At 41.7% G+C, this 17,788-nt stretch overlaps 1 protein-coding gene across 1 annotated transcript in view; it reads left to right on the top strand.

Annotated features, from left to right (window-relative positions):
• The window catches only part of SESN3 (sestrin 3), a 40,631-nt gene extending 26,907 nt beyond the window's left edge, over positions 1 to 13,724 (top strand). Inside the window, exons 5-10 of the mRNA XM_032099199.1 lie at positions 312 to 548; positions 2,104 to 2,251; positions 4,480 to 4,595; positions 6,958 to 7,148; positions 8,408 to 8,552; positions 10,273 to 13,724. Coding sequence (XP_031955090.1) covers positions 312 to 548; positions 2,104 to 2,251; positions 4,480 to 4,595; positions 6,958 to 7,148; positions 8,408 to 8,552; positions 10,273 to 10,359 — 924 coding nt within the window. The 3' untranslated portion in view covers positions 10,360 to 13,724. The remainder of the gene's footprint in view (positions 1 to 311; positions 549 to 2,103; positions 2,252 to 4,479; positions 4,596 to 6,957; positions 7,149 to 8,407; positions 8,553 to 10,272) is intronic.
• The last annotated feature ends 4,064 nt before the right edge of the window (positions 13,725 to 17,788 follow it).

The following is a 17,788-nucleotide window of genomic DNA, read 5'->3' as shown; positions in this document are numbered from 1 at the left end:
TGTCTGGTTAGGCGTCATCTCCCTGAGTTAAAAAGTTCTGGGAAGTACTAGTGCACCAAACAAGGTGATTCTCTTGTGTGACAAAGCCAGTAAGATTTTCTTTTTAGCAATAGCATTGGCTAAAATAGTCCAATAGAAAAGAAGTAATATATTAGGTGTCTCCTTTTTCATCCAGTGAGAGTTTGTGTGCAAGGGGAATATGGTATTATTGGAAGAAAGAATTGATCTCTTTTTAAAATGTGTAGTGTTTTATAGAAAAGCTGGGGGCCAAAAGACATTTTAGATTTACACTTTTTTTATTCTCATTTCAGAAACTTGTCAAGACTGGGGAAAATAATTGGTCTCTTCCTGAACTGGTGCATGCTGTTGTCCTGTTGGCACATTATCATGCCTTGGCAAGTTTTGTCTTTGGTAGTGGCATTAATCCAGAGAGAGATCCGGATACATCTAATGGACTCAGACTTATAGCAGTCAACAACTTCTGTGTCTGTGATCTTGCCAATGACAACAACATAGAAAATGCATCCCTCACAAGTAGCAACTTCGGGGTTAGTGTTGCAAGAAAATTCTTTTGCTTGCCTCTGTTTTGCATTAGAAAACTTTCTTCCTTTCTTTCCTGTTTAAATTTTAGGGTAGTTTGAAATTTTTTGTCTGCTTTACAGGAATGCTTGAGTCTGGTAATTCTTACATACACTTTGGCAATTTTCAGTGTAATCTGTTGAAAACCACATTGTAACAGTGAATGGAAGTCAGAGCAACGTGATTTTGATAGTTAATCTCACCACCCATTGGGCAAGACTAAAACTTTGCTTTCAGCAGAAAGCTTGAAGTCCCAGTTTCTTCAGACAGTGTGGCATTGACCTGGAGCATTGTGCCATCCATGTTCCTAACACAGGGAATGAAAAAAAAGAAATGGAAAAAAATGGAAGTAGTAGCAGTAGTAATAATAATAATAATTTTTACTTCAAGGCCTACAGTCATGAAACAGTTTGAAACGCTTCCATGTAGATGGGAGGAAATGTCTGAAATAAAATTACTTAATTCTTCATGCTGGTGTTCCAGTCTTGTATCAACAGAGAACTTTGATTACTAGTTAATTAACTTGATTAATTTGATTACTGGTTAATTAACTGGACATTTTTTTCCTGAAAGGTCCTCTAGAATTCTTTTGAAGATGTGCCCTTGAATTAATGCTGACAGATGAATTAGCTTCATTGCCTTTTGTGGAAGATCAGGATTATGAGCAGAGTTGCTAGATACAATTTTTACAATTAGCAGTAGAATGTACACATGTCATCACTCAGTTCAGTTGCTGTATCTTAAATTTCTGGGCTGTAAAACATGCCAGCTCATGCCACAGAGGTGCCTTACTCCCCGTTTGTAGTGGGCAGAGGGCTGCTGCTGACTGTGCTTATTGCTACGCAGTGAGGAAACAATTCTACTAGAAACAGTTGCAACTATGGGCAAAACAGACTCAAAAAGATGGAAAAGAAAAACCAAACAATTTATCTTAGGAAAAATCTGAATGATATGTACAGGGCACCCAAAACTCTGACGTATTTCTAGTAAAAAGAGGTCTTTTTTCCTCACAAAAATAAGAAAAAGGGTCAACGTAGTGGCTATTTCGATCACACATAATGAAAGAAAAGCACTGATTTGCCGTCTCAGGTTGTGTTTCTGTAAGGCAGTGTTACACTGCCTCTCTTCAAAAACATATTTTGCATTACCAATGGACTGACTATTGTTACCTTAGTATGAAAAGTTGTTTTCTGAGAGATGTAGGGCACACAGATGGATTTTCCTGACCTATCTACATGGTGGAATATGAGTGACTGGCTTCCACACTCAAACAGCACCTCTTTGCTGTTAATCCCACTGCAGTAAATTACTGCAGCAGGCTACATTAACACTTCCCAGCTCCTGTCTTCTTGCTGTCTGAAAGCTGTTTGTCTGTGCTGTATGTGACAAAATGCATTCTGGCTTGAGTTTTTGTGTTTGCCTCTGCTGTCTGGTTTTGAGAATGTTTGTTGTCAAGCATGAAATCCGAAGATGACACACGTTGTCTATCTTCTAATTTTTCAGAATGTCATGGTGTTTTTGCAGATTGCAGATTCTTTAAGTGAGCTGGAGGCCCTGATGGAAAGGATGAAGAGACTACAAGAAGATAAAGAGGACGAAGAAGCCTCTCAGGAAGAAATGGCAACTCGCTTTGAGAAGGAGAAGAAGGAGAGTCTGCTAGTAATTAGTGGAGGTATTTGTGCTTTTCCAGTTCAGTTTTGTTTGTGCTTTTTAAGAATTAAATACTTGAGGCTAGTCCAGTGACTAGAAACTTTTTCTGTCCATTTCTTTATTCTGGTACTTCATGTAGGAGGAGTGTAGTAAGGGTGGTCTTACCTTTTGCTTCATCACCTTAAGACTTCTTGATTGACAAATAACATCATCCTTTCTACTACTTGAAATTTAGCTTTTGTATATTAAAAAACAAAGCCTGCAGGCTTCCTTAAAAAGTAGGGTGTACATTTCTCTTTCTTTATATGTTCTGTATCTTCAAAATAATTAATTTATGTAAATATTCAGTAGTATTTCACAGGTTCTGTGGTGCTTAGAACTTCAATAACACTCATAAGTAGCCTTCAGATATGACATTTAGTTTAGGAATTAGATTATGAGACTCAACTACTTTACCATTTACTGCCCACCTGGAAAGGACATTTCCAACTTGCTGTTCTGAGTGATCATACTGCTGTGCTGTTCACTGCCTATCTTGTGATAGAGATTCATAGCATTTTTTTATTCTTAAATAATTTTCCAAATTTTGAGCTGAAACCTTCTTTTCCCATATTTTTCATATGCTCTGGAGGCCTTCATCTCTAACAAACCACAAAATGAAGTCTGCTTCATACAGACAGGGAGGTGGGTTTTTTCCCAAATAAAGTGTTAGAAGAAAGAATATTATTAAGACAATCAGAATCTCTATTTCCTCATAGTAGAAGCTACTTGAAGATGATTGCTTGTGTCTTTTTGAGAAGTGACCCCTAAAATGCTTCACATTTTACTGTACTGTTCTTAGTGAATTTAGGTCTCAGTAGCTTCAGACCAAATGTGTTTGAAAGAACCAATGGTATTGTGCAAAGAGCCCAAAAGGGAGGAAGAACGTACTGCAGATCAGCAAAGAGATTGTTTTGTGGCTCTCTAGGAACATGGAAAAATCTCTGACAGAAGATACATCCAGCAACATCAAGCTGGATTTTTTGAAATGGACATTATGTATTCTTGCTGTATTTTCCTTTGGTCAGGCAGTATCAGCAGTGCAGATATATGGACACTCATTGCAGTTTCATTATCAAATCAGGACTTCCATGAACCTGTGCAACTTCAGGTTTTTAAGGAAAAAGGGTCATTCAAGACAGGAGGGGGTTTTGGATGGGGTTGCTGACAGTTTTGTTGACTTTCTTCCCTCTTTAGCATTTGCTGATTTCAGTTGAGGAGTCTGTGTGTGTTGGCTTTTACCCTTTCATGAAGTCCAGTCCTTGACAGGGGAGAAGAGTGTATGTGTACAGGTTTTTTTATTCTTCACTGAGGATTTACTGTAGCAGATGTTGTTCAATCTTCTTCCTACACAGTTATGTTTTGATTGTTTAATGAGGCAAAGAGGAGATAAAGCACTTCTGCAATTCTTAGATTAACTGACTTTTCAAGGTGCTAACAGTGGACATATGGCAACTGTTCTGTCAATGCATGTGGAAGCGAGCCATGATTTTAACATCAGGGTCAAATGCAGTCAGCTATGCAGTAGTCAACTTCTGCAGAGGTAGTTACACAATCAAGCCACCTGTTTATTCGGGAGGGAAAGATTGATTCCTGATAGAGAACCTGCGTGTGCTTAGCGATATGTTTTGGAGCTCTTGGAAGATGCTTAGTTACTAGAGCTTCTGGCAGAATTTCACCCTGCTGTACTGTAGAGCTCTTTGCTTTCACATAATCTTCAGCTGATGTTTACAAGTGGAGTGTTACATTGCTTTCTGGTGCTCATACTCCAGCTTAGAGAACAGAGCTGGTGTGATTTCTGACACAAAGGCTGCTCAGTACAATCCTGCTGTCAAGGATCCATTTTTTTGTTTCTTATGCCAACACAGTGATTTTGCTAATGATGTTCATCTTCCTGACTTAAGATACCTAGCCTCCTTCAGAAGTCAACAGAGAGAAAAGCAAACCTGCAGACAGAAGTGTAGCCCATCTCTTCCCCTTTTGTAGAAGTATATTAGATGTCTGGTATAGGCTGGCATTTAATGGGCTCAATGAAAGCAGTGTATCCCATACAAGCAAATGAGAATTGAAATGTTTCTTTCCTTTGTACCTCTCTTCTCTTTTGCATAACTTCTAAAATTGTCTTCTAGTCCTATAGTAGAGTGGTAGTTGGAAGTTGGCATTAACGCATGTTCTTGCCTAAAGCAAAGCTTTTTGCTGTTTTATTCACAGCGTTTGATGATGAAATAGTTTCTACAGACGTCTCCCGTTATATTGAAGATCCTGGGTTTGGGTACAAAGATTTTGCAAGGCGAGGAGAAGACCATCTGCCAACATTCAGAGCTCAGGTATCATCTCTTTAAAGCACATTCACTCAAAGAATGTTTATATATCTCACTACAGGGCATAAAGGGGTTATAGTGGGGCATGTTTGGTGCACACTCCTTTTCTTGTCCTGGTTCATTAAATAACTCACAACCTTCCATAAACCTCCCTGAGATGGAGTCTTTTACTATTTGTCAATCACTGGCAAGGTAATACTTGGCTTTCCATCTTACTTCAGTTATTAGCAGTATTAATGTTTGAGCACTGTAAAGCATATCTGAAATAAAAGTGAAAGGTAGAAAAACAAGAATTTATTTCCCATCTCTCCAGATGTTGTAGAAAAAAAATCTACCAGAGCAACTCTTTATTCCTGTCATTTTACCAAGTACTGTCTGTCCAGTGGCTGTCAATACGTGGATACATATACGTCTGTGAAAATGATTTGGGAGTATTGTTCTCATATGTGCACCAAATCTCTGGAGCTGGAATGCTGGGGAAGAAAAGGAATTCCTAAATATGATTACTGAAGCTTTTGCTATATTTTAATACATTTTTCTCAGTGCTGTTGAAAGAACAGAATATGTATTTTACCTGTACATTGTCTTATATATTGACATCCTTTGCCATGACCAGAATCATGAACTTCGTATTATGTATAACAGGAGGGACATTCTAGGTGGTTCTGTTCTACCTTACAGAGTACATTAATAAGCAGCCTAGAAATAAATGGAAAGTAATGGAAGAAATCTTCAACCAAATCAGAGAGCTTCAATTAAAATGACAGTGGGTGCAGGAAATCTCCATGGTCAGAAGATGTATCTAAGACTGTAAAATAAAGAATCCATGATCACTCTCAGAAAATGTATTTAGCCGTATAGCAGTCTCTGCTGAACTGGATAATTTACTCTGTGGTCTTTATATGAGCCTGAGGTTATTGCTGCCAAAAAGAATAAGGCATAGTCAGTGCCTATAAATCAAACAATCTGCCTAACTACTTTAGGAGCAGCAGGCTCCCTTGGAAAAAAGCGCCAAAAGAAGTTGAAATTGGAACAAAAACATCTCTGCTCTTAAATGAGCAGGACAGCTTCTGGCCTACATTCAAAAGAGTCACCTTGATAATTTATTATGTCCTACTCTTAACAGTTGGATGTATATACCCACAGCCTCCCAAATGCTCTGCTATTAATGATAGTTAAATTGCAGTAGCATCCCAAACACCTGAAATAAATCTAATCCTTATCCTGATAAAACAAAACTACCTTTATCTGTATGGTTTTAAATTTATTAATAGAAAAAAGGTATTCTATACACAGCAGAATGTCCTTAAGCTTGTTTTTGGTGGGGGGGTTCACTGATAATATGGATCAATTGCTGTTAGTCAACAACGCTTTCCTCTCTCTGGACCTTCTGGCTTTCAGAGGCTTTTGTGATGTCCTGGACACCTTTCCAGGGCTGGATGGGTATGGCATATTTCTCACAAGCCTTACAGTCTTTTGTACTGGCAGCCAGAGGCCGAACGTGATGTTGTGACATGTTTCAGATGTCACTGATGCCTCTGTAAGACAACGGAGCACTGTCGTGCTCTTCCCTGCTGTCCTGCTCAGGGGGACAGGACAGTAGACATGCTCCAAGGTGCCCAGGTGAGGACCTTGGCCTGGCAGTACCTTTGGAAAACAGCCAGACACAGGAAGGGCATGGAGATGATGCCCTCAATTGTAAAGATGCCATCATTGATGGGATGATTGAGCACTTGACAAGGATGTGGGCACACTCTCACCTTCAGTGTGATGGCAGTGCAGAGCGCCCTTGCACCCTGCTCCGGAGCAGGATGATTCTTCCTGCTGTGCCACCACTCTGAAAAGATTTCCCATTCCTCATATAAGCAGACAGGCTTTTATCTTGCAATCCAGGTGCTTGTCTAAGACCAAAGCAGCCTGGATTTTATCAATTTTTTCAGGGGTGGTTCAGCACTTTACCCAATGACTGTACATCCTGACTGGAAGTAAAGATTCCGTCTCTGCTCAGAGCTAAGCATCAAAGCCTCCAAGAGGAAAAAGTTTTTAAACTTACAGGCCAATCCCACAGGGAATGATACTGGTCAGAGTGGCAAAGCAGAAGAAGATTCCCTCAGCACTTCAGGAGAAGCTTGGGGTTTTTTCTCCTGTAGGCTAATGATATCCAGGATTGGGGTGTCGCAACATGATTCACATTTTCAAGAATTCTGGGGGAATGGAGCAAGTGATGTGGATGAAGGATTCAAAATACAAACTTTTGGAAGGGAATAAAGTCATAACTATCAGACAACAAAAATGGTGACTTGTAGAGAAGATGACATAGGGAATTCACTTCATTTGTGCTTTTATATATCTCCTTCTCTTCCTGCAGGACTATACTTGGGAAAATCATGGCTTTTCCCTTGTAAACAGGCTTTATTCTGATATTGGACATCTCCTGGATGAGAAGTTTCGGATGGTGTATAACCTCACATATAACACTATGGCAACACATGAAGATGTTGATACAACGACACTAAGAAGAGCTTTATTTAACTATGTCCACTGTATGTATGGAATCAGGTATGGACAAAAATTCACTGGCTTAGGAGTACATTTTAAAACTATGTGAACAGAAAAATAAACCATATGTAAAGCATGATTTTAGACTGTGGGTGTTTAAAGTGGAGATGGTACCTCTGTCTGGAAGTTAGAGTGGTTTTGCTGGCACTGCAAAAAAATAACTTTTCCTTGCAGTGCAGAAAATGAGTCAGGATGGAAATTTTTACAGAAATGTCTTCTCTGAAGCCAGCCTGTATCCTTCATTCAGGAAAGACAACATCCCTAAACAAGTTCACAGACAACACCAAGTTGGGCTGGAGTGTTGATTTGCTGGAAGGAGGTAGGAAGGCCCTACAGAGGGCTCTGGACAGGCTGGATCAATGGGCCAAGGCCAATTATACGAGGTTCAGTGATGCCAAGTGCTGGGTTTTGCACTTGAGTCACAACAACCCCAGGCAGTGCTACAGGCTGGGGGCAGTGGCTGGGAAGCTGCTCGGCGAAAAGGCTCTGGGTGTGCTGGACAACAGCAGCTGAACATGAGCCAGGGTGTGCCCAGGTGGCCAAGAAGGCCAATGGCATCCTGGCCTGGATCAGCAGTGGTGTGGCCAGCAGGACCAGGGCAGTGACCGTCCCCCTGTACTCGGCACTGCTGAGGCCACACCTCCAATCCTGTGGTCAGTTCTGGGCCCCTCACTGCCAGAAAGACACTGAGGGGCTGGAGCGTGTCCAGAGAAGGGCGACGGAGCTGGGGAAGGGTCTGGAGCACAAGTCCTGTGAGGAGCAGCTGAGGGAGCTGGGGGTGTTCAGTCTGGAGGCTGAAGGGGCACCTTATCACTGTCTACAACAACCTGAGAGGAGATTGTCACCAGGTGGAGGTCAGCCTCTTCTCCCAGGTAGCAAGTGACAGGATGAGGACAAATGGCTTCAGGCTGCACCGGGGGAGGTTTAGTGTGGATATTAGGAAAAATTTCTTTGCAGAAAGGTTTGTAAAGTGTTGGAACAGCCCACAGAAGTGGTGGAGTCACCATTCCTGGAAGTGTTCAAAAAACATGTGGATAGAGCACGTGATTTAATAGTGAACATGGTGGTGGTTCAGGGTTAACCATTGGATTTGATGATCTTAGAGGTCTTTTCCAACCTTGTCAATTCTGTGACCCTACTAAGCCTTTCAGATCCTCTCTTAACACGTGGTTAACTTCCCAAGCTTCAGAACATAATGCTGCAGAAGACAATGCTTTTAGAAACTTAGATCAAACAGAATGATTGCTTGTGTTGTGTAGGTATGATGACTATGACTATGGAGAAGTTAATCAGCTACTTGAACGCAGCCTGAAGGTTTACATAAAGACAGTGACCTGCTACCCAGAGAGAACTACCAAGCGCATGTACGACAGTTACTGGCGTCAGTTCAAGCACTCGGAGAAGGTATGTGTTCCAGAGCCAAAGTGGCTTCACAGAGACCCCTGTGCTGTTTGAAAATTAAAGTATGGGGACACCTAAAATGGCAGTATCTGTCAAATGAACTGTTCTGAATCGGAAAAAAACGAGATTCATTCCTTGAATGTTAGATACCAATTTGACAAAAATACTTCTTAGTTGTGCTGGAAATACTTTATTATTATTATTATTATTATTTTGAGTGAGTTCTTGTCTGGGTTTGAAAAGACAGGTGTCTGCTAAGGAAGGCAGAAGCCTTCCGTGGAATGGCAGATGCAACCCCCTTCCCTCTGAGATATTATAATTTTGAAATCAAGGGGCTTTTAGGCAAAGATGTGGGAAATAGGAATAACAGTTCTTTACTATTATATATATATAACCAGTCAAACAAACAACAATAACTATGGCAGTGACAGCACACAATCACAAACCCAGTCCCAGCCTTCTCGGCTGTCGGGCCCTTTCCCCTCGGGTGCAGTTCCGCTCGCAGCCGGCAGGGGCGCTGGCGGCTCCCGGTGAGCAGGGCAGGTGCGATGGTTCCCCCGCGGCTGCAGGGGGCGCTCCGGAGCGAGCTCGGGGAGCACGCGGCGCCGGTGCCCTGGGATCCGGGGAAGGGATGGGACAAAGGCTTCACAAACTCCAGACGGCTGGCCCCGGTGTCCAGCCGGACCCTCGGGAACAGCAGGCTGGAAGGGCAGGGACGAGCACAAATCCCGGATGGCAGACGAGGTGTATCCAAGCGGGGAACCCCCCGGAGGTCTGGGCAGGCAAGGTGAGCAGGGCTACAACGCAATGAAGGCTCGAAGCAGCGGCGGGGGCAGGGCAGCCACAGCCCGGCTCCCAGTGGGGCAGGGAAGGCGGGCTTGGGATCTCGGAGCTTCTCCAGTAGTGAGGAAAAGCAGATGAAGAAGCAGACTCCTTCTCTCTCTCGAACGCAGAGACCGACTGCCCCCACACCCAGGTGAAACAAAAGAGTAGCCAGGCGCAACCCACTCCCAGTGGGTAGCTCTTTGTTTTCCTTAAGTACCCAGCGATTTGTCTTCTTAGCAACAGTATGGGGGAAAATTCCTTTAACAGAAAAAAACTAGAACTCTTAAAACCCCAACAGTTCTCCATAAAATTGAATGGACAACTGTAAAAGAAAAGTGGATAAACTTGAGAATGCAGAAGTGGTCAACTATGCCAATACTTGGGATTTGGAGATCAAGAAATACCTAAACTCATATATATATGTATAATCTTTATGGTGTTTTTCAGCAATAAAAACGTCAACAGGCCTTCAGATATCCTATTAAATGCTTCCTGAGAAGGGTTCAGCACGTGTGCCTGCTAGCCTATCTGGCACGGAAACTGTCCCTTATTCTGTGCTCCTATATAATGGTCACAGGTAGTGGTAAAGAAAACCAAACATAATTCAGAAAGAACAAATGCCATTAGGATACGAAAAAAGGTTTAAAGGGGACTTCTCAGATGGAAGATTGCTTAAAGCAGCAGTTGAGGCTAGCTCATTGCAGTCCTGGGATGTTGTCCATGTTGGCATCACTACACAGCTGTCTCTAGAGGAACTGTAGTCCTGCAGCAGGGTACAGGGAGAAGAGACAAAGTTTTCTTGCAGCAATACTTTACTAAAGGTTAGAAATTTCAGCCTGGATGAATAAACCATGTTCCATTCAGAGGTGAGCTAAATGGCTGACGTAATTTTTCACAGGTTCATGTCAATCTACTTCTAATGGAAGCTCGGATGCAAGCTGAACTTCTGTATGCCCTTCGTGCCATAACTCGTCACTTAACCTGAAGCACTCACTGGCCAGGAGTACAGGAGCTTTTACTGAGTATGTAAAGACCTTCCGAAATAGATACACACCAGAAGCTGTTTGTGTTGTAGCATCAGCTTATTCAATTCTCTAGTGTCAAAGTTTAGCCGTGCTTCTTGGCGGCTGTAATGTGCAATGACGTGTTTTATTTTCTTGATGCTTAACATTACTAATGATAACAGAAGTAACACTGAGGAGTACTACTCTGCATTGTTTCCAGCTGGATTTCTGCGCAGTGGTCAGGATCCCAAAACTGGTTTTACTATATCCAATCCTAGCGCTTTGTTCTTTAAGCACTGAAGTGCTTAGAGACTTCTTTTTCCAAGCAATCATTTTCCAGATTAGTGGAGTCCAGCAGAATATCAGTTCTGCCTGTCCTGAGAATGTACCACCACATCGTGACTCGTGACAGAGACGCGCGGGCTGTGCTGCATTGAATTGCCCACTGGATTCTCCTGTGTGTCCTGGAGACTGCTGCCAGTCATTGTCTTACTACAGCAATTGGAGGTGATGCAAGATGTGGATGCAAACATCGAGCACACTTTAATGTGAAATTAATCTTGGTAAATCCTATAGCATGCTACTGAAGTGCGAAATTCATCCGCTTTGTCGTGCCCCTTCACAAAGAGAAGAGGCCTCACGATTTGCCATTTCAGCCACACTTACTGTTTCAATCATGCATAGTCTTGTTTTACTGACAGTCACCCTCAGTTGTCCTGACAATATCCATGCTCATCACGTGTTGCAATTTGTTTAGTTGGCACCTACAAAATTAATACACAGGCTGACCAAAAACAGGGTTGTGGGGTTTTTTGCACTCTCTTCTTTGTCAATGTTTTAACTAAGGAAAGTAAAGGAAGGCTAGTATATCTACTCTTTCATATTGGATGTATAGAAATTATTTCCCATAACTTTTTCATAGCATGAAATTGTAATATTCAAAGTTTTAAAAGTTTCTATGCATTAGTGTGAGTGAACAAAAAAAAAAGTGCAATATTTAAAAAGAAAGCAAGCTTTTTTCCCTGACATGCCACTGCTAAAGTGTCCTTCTTATATAGCCATAAAGAAATTTTAAAACCAAATTTCTTTATTGTCTAAGGCCTAGCAGTTTTGTTTTAGCTTTTGCGGCTTAAGACAACCTGATACTGAGATGCCAAAGCATCCCCAAAACAAAGCATTTTTGGACAACCAGTAATATTGGGGAAGGGAAGAAATAAGCTGCCAAAAATGTCACACTTTTGTGCTGTTTTCTGTTGCTTTTGACTAATTTTTGAGAGCACAAAATGTTGATATTTATAGCTTTATTTTGTATTGCATTTAATGAACCAGTGAAGTGCCTAAAGAGATGCTTAAACTTACCCAGTAGAACACAAGTTAACTGCTTCAACTTTAGTCTGTTGGTTTGGACTTTCCATATTTCTTTTGAGGAGGGTGACCTTTATTTCTGTGGTATACATTCAGAACTAACTGGACAGGTTTATTTTTAATGTTCTGTTGGATTGTAGAAGTTAATGCAGGACTTTTTTTTCATTGGTGATTGCAGAATAGTTAGAAAAAGTACTACCAGTCATAGTTTGACACTTTTCATTTATAAAACCATGGACCAGTACTCTACTAAAGTTAGTTTTCTCTTTTCTTCCGTTTTCCTGATCCTTGCTTTGACTTTGCATGTTGGTTTTTTCTGCTTTATCTGTCTGTTCCAGATTGGAAAGCCCAATGATTGTACACTTTTCTGCACTTTCAGACTGCAGACTCTGCATGTGAAAACCTTTTGAGGAAGAAATCAGTAATTATTTTTTTAAATGTCATGTTGGCTATTTAGAAAACTACCCAACAGACAGCACTGGTCTGTCTTCTAGAGAGCATTGGGTAGAACATCAGATTTATTTATCTTGTATAGCTAACTGCAAAGATTTCTCAGAAATATTGAGATGCTCATATGTATGAACTTAGATTTACTTTCCAAATTGTTATGATCCTTTTTCCCCCCCTCTTGTGATTGTAGTGGCCATACCTGATGGCTTTTGTGCATAAAGCAGTTCTGCTGAGAGAAGTTTTCATGCAATACTTTTGTTTTTTCAAGTGATGGGAACTGTTCAGTACTACTTTAAATTTCTTTGCATTGAAAAGTCAAGTAGTTCTCAAGAAGCACAGCTGAGCTCTGGAAAGGAGGTGAAACTAGATTTGGGTAACTAATATGATGGCTTTGTTTCCCTTCAGAAATGCAAAGACTTCTGGAGTAGGTTGAGTTTTACATTTGGAAACATGAGTGCCTTTACTTCTTTCCTTATGAAATATACTTGCCAGCTCAAATGCATTCGTGAGCAAAGTACATGAGCAGATTTGAAATACAGAAACCATAAATAGATTGCTTCATAAAACTTGTAGTAAACCAGTGTTTTGTTTTGGTTTTTTTGAGTGCCATATCAAGTCTCATATGGCCTGCAAGACATTCCATCATAGGAAATGTCACTGTACAACTAGTTTGCTATTTCTCTCTTTTTTTTTTCTTTAACATTAAACACAAACTTGAAACATCTGGAAATGTTTTCCACGTGGCATTTTTTTTCAAGGTACTGCATATACAGTGCAACAATTTATAGCCTAGTTTTTATACATAAATTTGGGATTTTTAGTAGATGTTTGTTCAGAATAGGTGTTTAAAGTCAGACAGCGCTACCACACACTTTATGCACGCTTTAGGTTCACACTGTGCCAAATTTTAATGTGCAAGTGTACTTGGATTTTTTTGCATTCTTAAAGCACTCATGAATGTGAATCTTCACACTTTGTTCATTAATATTTTTCTTAAGAATACCATAATCATCGGAAGTGTAGGTCCTCTCCCTCTGTGTTCCTTCATTGGAATTGGCAATTACCAGCATTCATGTTAGTCTACAAAATCCCAGCTGTGACCAACATAAAAACAAAGTGTACAGTCTCCTGACTACTGAAGAGAAAGCTTGGTAGGTATAAATTAAGCAGCTAGCACAGGGAACACTGTGAGTAGGGAACAGAGCTTTTGAGCGTGAACAGCTTCTTATCATTGCAGAGTCACTTAAAATGTGTGTTGTGATAGAGTATGTCTGTGCTGAGATCGCTCTGGTTTTTTTGGTAATGAAGAGAAGTGAAAAAGGTGCCAACTGGAGAAAGCATTTGCATTTCCCAGAATACTCTACCCACAGCTGAAATTCATGAGAGTGTCATCATACAAGAACAGGAATAATTGTTAAAACAGAAATAAATATTTTAAATTCGGGTGCAGTTATAGCTACTACAGCTAGTGCTGTGGTATCCTATGAGAATTTTGGTGAGCTTTGTCCTAAAGCCTTCATTAAAATGAAAATCACAGAATCACAGAATTTGCTGAGTTGGAAGGGGCCCACAAGAATCATCAAGTCCAACTCCTGACCCTGCACAGGACATCCCCAAGAGTCACACCCTGTGCCTGACAGCATTGTCCAAATGCTTCTTGAACTCTGTCAGGCTGGTGCTGTGACCACTGCCCCGGGGAGCCTGTTCCAATGCCCCTCTCTGGGGGGAAGAACCTTTTCCTAATATCCAGTCTAAACCATTCGTAACTCAACTTCAGGCCACTGCCTCAGGTCCTGCCACTGGTCACCAGAGAGGAGATCAGTGCTTGCCCCTCCTCTTCCCCTCACAAAGAAGTTGTAACTGCAATGAGGTCTCCTGTCAGTCTCCTCCAAGCTGAACAGACCTAGTGACCTCAGCCCCTCCTTGTACAGCTTCCCCTCAGGGCCCTGCACCACTTTTGTTGCCCTCCTTTGGACACTCTCTAATAGTTTAATATCTTTCTTAAATTGTGGTGTCCAAAGCAGCACACAGGACTCAAGGTGAGGCCACCCCAGAGCAGAGCAGAGTGGGACAATCCCCTCCCTTGCCCAACACCTTGGTCCTTGAAAAGGATATACTTCAGCTGTAAGAGTTAAAGAATTGCCACTTATCAGCTCTTCCTATGTATTAAAAAAAAAAAGCTTTAAAGATAGGAAAATCAGTGCTTGTAAACAATTATAAATGTAAGTATAAATTTAGAAGAGATCAGAAGAGAACAAAAAGGAAAACATTTTGCTGCTCTCTTACTTGAGTGCAGAAAATCAAAGCACCAGATTTTTCAAGTGTATTTTTGTTTGTAGTGATACTGATAGATATTTTCATGGGATTTGGAAAAAGCAGCTAGCTGCCTAAATTTCATTGGGAATTTCAGCACTCAGGCACTCAGCAAAATCCTAGAAGGTGCCCACTTGAATTTTTGAGTCAGAGTTTTAAAGAAACTGAGTCACCTAAATAAAATAGAATAAAATTAATTTCCATAGAGACTAAAGGAGTAATATGTACCAGATCCATGTGATTTGTAGTGATCCTTAATGAAAAGGGTTGTTTTGGGGACTTAATGTAGACTTAGAGAAATCTCTCCTAAAGCAGTTAAACTGTAAGCCACTGCTCTTGCAGAACAGGTTCTCAGTGTTTCTCATGTGTGTTTTCCATGAACATAGGCATGCATTTCAGGCTCATGATCCAGAATTTGGAATCCTTTCAGAAGAGCTGGGTTATTTAACCTCTACTTGCAGAAAACATTCACTGGTGGTAGTAAGTTGATAGCATGTGCCTGAACTAAAACTTTTTGGATCAAAAGAAGTACTCCAAATCTTCTTGATCTCAAGTGATGTTCTTTCAGTTATTTTCTGTAGATATTTGGATCCTTCTCCCATAAATAAGGGGTGATGTAGCCCAAAATAAAGGAAGAGGGGAGTGGATTCATTGTAAATGAACTTTCCCAGAGCGGATCTGATTATAAAGCTGTAAGAAATAGTTTGCTGTTAGCAATCATTCCAAGAGCTGGACAAAATAGTTTTCGTTACCTGAACTTCAGATTTACTGTTTGTCATGTCCCCCAGCACTGTGTTTGTCTGAAGAGATGCATCCACCAGCTTTTCTGTTTTTGGAAATTGTAAGTGAAACATTTTATCTCCAAGTGAAAATTAATTTAGTATTTCATTCCTACTGCACAGATTACAGGTGTAGGAGATGGAGAGAGCACAGTAGTATGAGGAAACTTTAGGAGCATCTTGATCAGTGTTAATTTATTCCTTAGAGCACATTTCCTGGCAGGCGGTCATGCTGCTGCTCCCCCAATACACATCAGGTCTCTCTTGCAGATATTTAATCCTTTGCTGCTCATCAGGGGAAAAATTGTCATTTTCCAACCTGCCATCACCCCTGTCCTTCATCAAGTGCTTCCTGTCTTCCCAGTTCCTGACCCCAAGCAGCCATGCAGGGACAACCTCCCAGCCTCAACCTTGAAAACAAGGTTCCTCTACCACTGCTTGTTGTTAAGTGCAGAGGCTCTTTCTCACATTTAGAAACACTTAATTGCCGTAGTAGGTTATTTCTGGACAGGAAAATTCTAAATGTGGTTCAAAAGGATGAAATTCAGTATTTGCTTACATTTAGGTAGCATTTGCCAGTAGCGTGTCAAAGCCTATCTCTGGAGTTACAGTAAAAATCCAGTGGATCCACTAAGGAAATGCTTTCTTTGGTGAGACACCCCATGCTTGAGCTATTCAGCTGTGCGGGTTTCTCAGAGGGACATCTAACAGGGAATTTGAGGTCCCCTTCTGCCAGGCAGGCTTACAGGGCCATCAGGTTGGCAGCCCCTTGGATACTTTGCAGCCAGGCAGACTGCATCCAGCCTCTGGAATAAGTGGATGTGGGTTTTTCATTTATCTATGGGAAAAAATCCAAATGCACGTTGTGGAGTGGTTGCTGGAGACAGAGTTGGATGTTCCTGTGGGTACTGAGTATCATCAGGGCTTGTGGAAAATAGAAACCTTGTTCCTGACAGTAGGTAGAGGTACTGGAGATGCCAATTGTTACAGTAATTGTGGGGAGCAAGCCATGCTGTCAGCATCAGGAGGTACAGACCACAGGCGCTCCCAGGGGGCCAGAGCAGGAGGAGTTGAGGTGTTGGTCAGTTGAAGAAACTTCACTGATGTGTCTGAGAGGTTCTTTTGTATGCCTGTGCATAGGGGAGGTAGTGGAGGATGCCTCCTTCCAAGGTGTCCAGAGGGTTTCTTTGGGAAAAGAGCTGGGACCCTTTCCTTACTCCAGAGATGGAGCAGGGGAAGGGAACTGCTCTGCCCAAGAAAAACTTGCTGCTATTGAATTGCATTTTCCCATCCCCATCAGCCGTTTGAAGGGAGTTTTGAGGCAAAATGGGTCAATCACTAAGCATTGTGTCTCCGGCTGGGGAGTCTGGCGGCAGCAACAGCAGCAGGTCCAAACACCAAAAGTCCAAAACTGTGTCTCATTCCTCACTTCATGCTCATGTCGTACCACCAGACCCAAACCTCTTCCCTCCACCCCAGCTGCCACATGCCCAGGTGGCTGCCGGAGCAGCCCGCTCATGGTGGTGGGTGATGTGGCCATTTTTAGGGGGGAAATAATAATATTTAGGCTACAGCCCTTGGACTCTGCAAGGCAATGCAGTCAGAGGTCTTTTCACGACTGTGACCAGAACTGGATATGAATTGTAGCTTAAAAAAATAGGAATTTGGTAAACTTGAAATCTCTCGGTTTTACCCTGTTCTCCTTTTGCTGGAAAGCCACACGATGAATGTATATGCTTTATCTTTCTATCCAACATAACTGAAAATCAGACTGCCAACTCCTTGTTTTGTATTAGCCTTTTTTTTCTTTAAAAAAAAAGTTTGTGAGCAATATATGTAGCATGCTGTGAACGTCTGTTTTGATCTTTATAGTTACTCTTTAATCCATCAGTATTAACACCAGTTCTTTTTTGTGTTCCCCTTGGTACTTTGTATGCAGTGTAAGCAGAAGCTGTGATCGGCTTTGCAGTCCTGTGCCATGTTACTGTAACTCCTTGATTTTTTAGGAAGCACCTGACTGTGGGCCACCCTGGGGCAGGTAGCGTGCTCGTACACGACTGCCACTTTTCGGTCTCTTGTACTATGTATAGTTCTAAGTAGAATAAGCTTTTTAACAGAATATTGATGCAGTTTATGAGTCACACAGGCTGCAAGTGTCTGGTGTGTGAGAGTCTTTGTATTTATAGTTTTTGGGGTTTGGTTTTTTGTTTTGTTGTTTTGTTTTGTTTTTTTAATTCATAAAGTAGCAAACTTGATAAACATAGCCACTTTAAACTGCTCTTGCTAAACAGACCCTGCTGTAGATAAAATACCACTGTAGATACAGGGAGAAGCACCAGCTGACCTCTCTCGACTGTGGGTGAGCTGAGCCCCTCTCTGCAAAAAGCACGGCCCGAGCCACACGGCCACCCTGCGTTTGACCACACATGGACCCAAACGTGGCGAAGGCTGGGGCCTGGCATCTATTTCAGCCCCCTGTGCCCGTAAGCCTGCCACTGGCTGC

Source organism: Corvus moneduloides, chromosome 2 (assembly GCF_009650955.1).
Source record: "Corvus moneduloides isolate bCorMon1 chromosome 2, bCorMon1.pri, whole genome shotgun sequence".
Taxonomy (NCBI): domain Eukaryota; kingdom Metazoa; phylum Chordata; class Aves; order Passeriformes; family Corvidae; genus Corvus; species Corvus moneduloides.
The sequence above is the reverse complement of the archived record's forward strand: the minus strand, read 5'-3'. Positions and strand labels throughout refer to the sequence as shown.